This window comes from Myotis yumanensis, unplaced genomic scaffold (genome assembly GCF_028538775.1).
Source record: "Myotis yumanensis isolate MYYU_CA2020_CCGP unplaced genomic scaffold, mMyoYum1.0.hap1 SCAF_3, whole genome shotgun sequence".
Lineage (NCBI taxonomy): Eukaryota > Metazoa > Chordata > Mammalia > Chiroptera > Vespertilionidae > Myotis > Myotis yumanensis.
In genome coordinates, this window is record NW_027223754.1 from 160,490,584 (window position 1) to 160,497,550 (window position 6,967).

Sequence of the window (6,967 nt, forward strand, 5' to 3'; positions counted from 1 at the left end):
AGGATTTAAAAAAAGATCACTGGTCATTTTACCTTTTTATTTCCTCTTCATGATATACACAAGCTTTCACATCTTTGGCGCGACATCAAGAACAAAATACAACATTAGCATTTATATTAAGTGTCATTTGCATATGAACCAGTTGGGTCACACAATTTCCAAGTTGATAATTATACATAGTATTTTCTCAATCTAAATTTTACTTAGGCATACAGAAAAGATAAACACCAAAATTCTATACTTACCCATTCACATATTATATTATTAATGAGAAATATATAACTTTGTAAAATGCAGCAAGTTTTTATGGGTATCTGGAACTTACAGATTTAACATTGCCTTGAGGAAAACTGAATAAGGCATTTGGAGCATTCTTTATAGGATATTATTAATGCCATTTAATAAAACATTTAAGATTTTTTCAAAATAAACCTGAGCTTTAAATGCCTAAATCTAAAAGATCTGGAAGAAAAGTCAAATAATGCAAGAAACAATCTAATGAGCAGAAAGAGATTTAGAGTAAAACGTTTTTCTTCCATAGGACTTTTTGCATGGCATTTTTAACATCCTTATTTCTTAGAGAGTAGATTAAAGGGTTCAGCATAGGTGTGAACAAAATATAACATACTGAAGCCACTTTACGAAGTTCGGGATTGTTTGGAGGTGTGAGATAGACAAAGGAGACAGTCCCGTAGAGCAAACTTACAACCCCCAGGTGAGAGCTGCAAGTTGAGAAGGCTTTCTTCCTCCCTTCACTGGAGCGGATCTTCAAGACAGTGCTTACGATATACATGTAAGACACTACAATAACAACTATTGTGGGCAAAATAATGATGACAGCTAAACTAAGTGACACCATCTTATTCATAAAGGTATTAGAACAGGAGATCTTCTCAATTGGGTTTGAATCACAGTAGAAGTGATCAATGACTCGGGAGGCACAGAAAGACATTGAGAATGTCACGCTAATTTGAAGGATGGAACTGACCCAGCCACAGAGATAGGAACCAGCCACCAACTGTATACAGAGGCTTCTTGACATGCGGACAGTATAGAGAAGTGGGTTGCAGATGGCAATAAAACGGTCATAGGCCATGGCTGCCAGGACAAAGGCCTCTGTTACCATGAAAAGTGCATAAAGAAACAACTGAGCCACACAACCTGCAAAGGATATGGTCTTTTTCTGAGATAGGCCATGGCTTTGGGTACAATAACAGTGCAGTAGGAGAGATCGATGACAGAGAGGTTGCCTAGGAAAAAGTACATTGGTGTGTTCAGCCGGGGATCAGTCACAATGATGCCAATCATGCTGAGGTTCCCCAGGAGGACCAGCCCATAAACAATCAGGAATAGGAGGAAGAGAAGACTGTGGAACTCTGGTTGGACCCTGATGCCTACAAGAATGAAGTCAGTCATTTCTGAGTGGTTGTCTTCTCTCTTGTCACCCATGGCAAATTTCTGCTCAAAGGTATAAGAGAAAGTCAACAAAGTTTCCACTCTTGCTCTATGATCACAATGCTTCATGTTAAAAAAAAATACTTTATAGTTTACATAATACTTTCATATCCATTATCTCCATTAAGTTCCATTAAGTTTCTACACATGAACAAGGTAAATGAGACATGTTTTGACTTGCATAAGGCAGCACAACTAGTTAAAAAGGAATTGGACTGAAGGAGAAACATTTCGTATTTAAGTCTAATGTTGATTTCAACACAACATAGTCTGATACTGCTTTATATCTCTCTATCTCATCATATGAGATGGTTTGTGAGATGGCATTTGTGATTTCAAAATATTATAGTTTGATAAACTTATACTAAGAAAAAGGCACTGCCTTAAATTTAATTTATTATTTAATGTTTATTTTTCTGTCATAATAAAATAAATGAAGGAAAGGGAAGCTAAAAGTACATTATAAGATAATATGAAGTTTCTACCAAAAAGAGCTCTTACAATTGCAAGTAATTTACTAAAGAGAAATTGTCTTATTTTTGAGTGATATTTTAATATATAAAACATCTATCTATATAAAACCCTAACATGCAAATTGACTGAATGGCAAAAGGACTGGTCACTATGATGCGCACTGACCACCAGGGGGCAGACACTCAATGCAGGAGCTGCCCCCAGCCTGGAGGCTCTGACCAGCAGTGGCAGCAAGGGGCAGGGCTGACGAGCAGGCAGCACCAGGCCAAGGTGGGTGCGAGCTGGGTCCCCGATCACCCCTCCAGTCACCCCACGGATCGACCCTGTTTGCTGGCCAGGCCTAGGGACCCTACCCATGCACAAATTTTGTGCACTGGGTCTCTAGTATAATATATATATATATATATATATATATATATATATATATATATATAATCTTAGAGAGAGAAAGGGGGGAGAGAGAGAGAGAGAGAATGAGAGAAAGAGAAACATCAATCAATTGCCTCCCACCCACACCCCAGCCTGATCAAACCTGAAACCTGGATATGCGCCCTGAACAAGAACTGAATCAGCCTCCTTTTGATGTATAGGATAATGCTCTAACCAACTGAACCACACCATCTATGGCTGTATTTATATTATTTTATCTTGTGAAGTTTTTTGATCCTGTCAAAAAATTCATGTCATTTTAAACTTTTCTAAACATGAGAAAAAAAATTAGAAGCTTCACAGTAAGGAAGGGATAAAAAAAAATGTTGACTATGTAAAAGAATATATTAGATTTACTGAACTCTTAACCTGATAGTTAGAACTCAGTAGTATTAAGAGTATTGATTTCCTAGAAGCATCCGAATTAACCTGTTTGGATCTGGGAGACCTGTTGAGCAACCAAAACACCTTTACTTACTCTGGAAGATTTCCAAATTTTTCTGTGAAACAACAGACTTATTACCAATTAAGTTTTTTGGCAATTAAGGATAATCTTACACATCTTTTTTTCTTTTGTTACATTTAAACTAAGTGGCATTTATCCTTCCAAAGAGTGGTTTGGACAATAAAAACCAGCAAGTTATCCACAAAATGTCCTTACCAAAATTAAAATGAATAATATAGTAATAATCAAATTAGAAAGTATGCAGAGTTTCTCTTTGACTCTTCAACCTCCCTCAATTTTAAGAGGTTTACATTATTTTTTTGTTTGTTTTACTATGGTCTACAAAAATCTTTCAGATTCCAAAGTCTTCATTGACCTTATTTGCATCTTTCATTTGTTGCTTCTCCCAACAACTTCCTCAAAAAAGGACATAAAATTAATTCATGTAAATTTGAATCAAGAGGCTAAATGATTAAACAAAATAATATTATTATTCTGTCTTCATTCCCACTCTACCATATATTTTAAATTCCATTTAAATAATTGTATATTAATTTTATTTTATTAGGGATGGGGAAATTAATTAAGTATATAGGTTAACATACATGAAGATGATTTTATTGTATTCTGGAACTAGCAGAATGAAGCTTTTTAGAGCAGTTTCAAGCATCAGTCATCATGTGTTGGTTGGAATTTGATAAAGAGAACTGTTAAAAAAGACTAGGAAGCACTCTTAAGACATACTAAAATCATTTCACACATAACTCTTCTTTCTACAAAGAATCACAGGATTAATAGAACTTATCCTTTATTCTTATTTGAAAAGGAAGAGGAGGAAGAGAAGAGAAAGAAGAAGGAAAAGGAGACGGAGAAAGGGAAGAGATTTAAGTTCTTAAACCAAATCAAATACTACTTTTTGATGTTGTTTTAATGAAGGTAGCATTAATATTTCAAGGATAACCTAATCCAGAGTAATAGAATATAGTAGAATAATATTGTTTGTATTGCTTTCATATAAAAATTTTAAAATATGAACTATGAAAATGTTAACCTTCATTCACAAAAGAATTATAAAGAATCAATATTAGGTGTAAAATAATCAAAATAGAGATAGGAATATTTTTATGATTGTGAGATCTTCTAAGCAGTAGAACAAGGAAGATAAAACAAGGTAATAGAATTCACATTATTAGGACTATGTTTTAAACACTATCATATTACTAGCCTGTAATTTAGCCTTGATCTTCCTTTAAGCAATGAACTGTGGATTATTAAGGTTTATTCTCAACTTGATCATCTTTAATTTAAGATAGCACATTTTGAAACTCAAGAAAAATATATTTTAAACATATAGAAAATGTTCTTGGCTGTCTTATGTGACTATTTTATAATTATTCTTACCTGAATTTATATTTCCTGTAAATGTTTTCATTTGAAACGGCAGAGATCCAAATTCTTTTTATCTCACTCTGGGAAAGAAGATGTATTTGAAAAATAAAAATGATCAATGACAATGTCAAAATTAAACATCTCAATCTCAGTAAAGTAACAACTCTTTTAAGCAGGACATGGCCATGCTCTTCTTATGGGCATTGCTGACGGGTGCATTACCTATGATTAAAATTCGCTCTTTCTTTAATATAATTTTGTTTGAAAACCTGATATATCTGTCTTCCTGAACACAGAGTGAAGATGATAGACTAGAATCTTTTTATTTCTGTTAGAAATTTATGGGTAGTTCTCTTCCAAAATTGAAATAAATGCCAATGAATCTATGAAATCAAACTGCATGCAAGTCTCTTGCCTCCATGCTGACATGTTTCACAGGACATAAAATGAATGGGAGCAAAGTGGAAATTTAAGACAAACAACACAGCTCCCTGGTCCCTGGTGACATACAAAAATAGTAGCAGCCACATTGCATGGTAGGAGCAGTTTTTTTCATGAAACTATTTCAGAGAATTGTAGCATAAAGCTTTTCAGTATTTTGGAGGAAGAAGTCCCTCTGAGAAAGGACTGAAAAATAAGCCAATCAGAATTTCATAACCAGGGCCAAACTTTAGGGCCATGACTTCTTCACTTGTGGAATACTCTTGGGACAATCAAAGTTGTTTTGTACAAGACTCCCTATTAGAAAGTTTCTTATGTTAAGCTAAAGTGTGCTTGTTTGTAACTTCGATCTACCTTCAAGTCCTACTCTTTCTTCTCCTTCAACTTACACTCAGACTCAGCATACTACTCCCATTGCCTGAATAGACCTCAAAGTTTTATGACTCCCTACCATTACTCATGCCTTCTTTATTGACCAATCTTTCCTACCCCTTTATTTCACTGTGTACTGAAATTAGTTATTAACTAGAGGCCCGGTGCATGAAATTTGTGCACAGGTAGGATCCTTAAGTCTGGACAGCATTTAAGGCCTATCTGTGAGGTGTCCAGCAGGATGACCAGGGGGTCCCCGCTGGCACTTGCCTTGGCTGGCCTGGGGCCTGTGAGCTGGGGGCAGCTCCTGTGTTGAGCGTCTACCTCCTGGTGGTCAGTGCGAATCATAGCAACCGGTTGTTCCACTGGTCATTCCGCTGTTCTGTAGATTTGCATATTAGGCTTTTATTATATAGGATACTCTCATAAATACCTCTAAATTCTTCCCTCCATATGTTCATTTACCACCATAACTTAAGATATAAATGTTTGCATACAGAATTTAAAACCCAGTTGCCCATTTGGATGTCCTATTAGCTTATTAAACAAACTCATGCCAATCCCTCTTTCAATCCTGGCATAATGGCATAGAAATGACTATAAAAGAGAGGAAGAAGCATGAAAAATAATTTTTTCCCTCAAAGTAATGGATTTTCATCAATATAAGGCATTATAGTGACAGGATGAGCATTGAGGAAATCATTGAAACAATTTAAATTGCATAAAGTAAAACCAATAAATCATCTTGATTGAAATCCTAGTGGTGAGACTAATAAACTTGTACAAAAGATGATCCTATGTTACTCTTATGTGCTTACTCTCCCAACTATCAAGCACATAGGTCTAGCCCCTCCCCACCTTGTTCTCTGCTTCCCTCTTGACCAACACACATACACACACAATCTGCATTGGCTAATGGCGACAACTTTTAATGAGCTCCTATCCTGGTTATCAAATTTCTACCAATAATGACACTGCATTTTTATTACCTAAGAAATTATTTTTAATCTGGTAGTTCAAATAATCCTCAGATTTATTCCTTTTTTCTTTATTTCACTGCTACAGTGGTAATCCAAATTTGGAACCTCCTCACCTCAACATAAATGTGATTTTTAAAAGTCCTATATGGCCCTAACTGGTTTGGCTCAGTGGATAGAGCATAGCCCAAGGACTGAAGGGTCCCAGATTCGATTCCGGTCAAGGGCATGTACCTTGGTTGCAGATGTGATTCCCAGTAGGGGGCGTGCAGGAAGCAACTGATCAGTGTTTCTCTCTGGATATTTCTAAGTCTCTTTTTAAATTTTTTTTTTTTTTTTTAAAATATATTTTATTGATTTTTTTCACAGAGAGGAAGGGAGAGAGATAGAGAGTTAGAAACATCGATGAGAGAGAAACACCGACCAGCTGCCTCCTGCACACCCCCCACTGGGGATGTGCCCGCAACCCAGGCACATGCCCTTGACCGGAATCGAACCTGGGACCCTTCAGTCCGCAGGCCGATGCTCTATCCACTGAGCCAAACCGGTTTCGGCAATTTCTAAGTCTCTATCCCTCTCCCTTCCTCTCTGTAAATAAATCAATAAAAAGGTATTTTTTAAAAAGTCATATATGATTATCTTGTTCTTCTCAGCATTCATATATTTTTAAGCTTCCATATTTGTCTTTGTAAAACACTATTTGAATCATGTCCCTCCTTTTTAAGAGATTTTGTTCGTTCCAATGTCCTATTTAGCAAAATGAGCTTTCTATTACTCTCCAAATTGTAGCTTTATGAAATCAGATGGGATGCCTCACTTTGCATCCATTTATCTTGCTCAATCTGAACTTAGCACCCTGTTCAAATTATCCCAAAACCTCTCTCCTTGAGTCTAGTTCTAAATACTACCAACATCTAAGATTCCCTTCATATCTCCAAAAAATATAGCATTGTCTACTACAGTAATCAACTTTGGTAGTTCTTCA

The 6,967-nt window shown here is 35.8% G+C and overlaps 1 protein-coding gene across 1 annotated transcript; it reads right to left on the minus strand.

Moving 5' to 3' along the window:
* Window positions 1–514: 514 nt before the first annotated feature.
* On the minus strand, window positions 515–1,449 carry LOC139005475 (olfactory receptor 9K2-like). The gene is given in 2 exon segments (XM_070407706.1): window positions 515–1,191; window positions 1,194–1,449. Coding segments are annotated over 2 exon segments (933 nt in total).
* Between the last annotated feature and the right edge of the window lie 5,518 nt (window positions 1,450–6,967).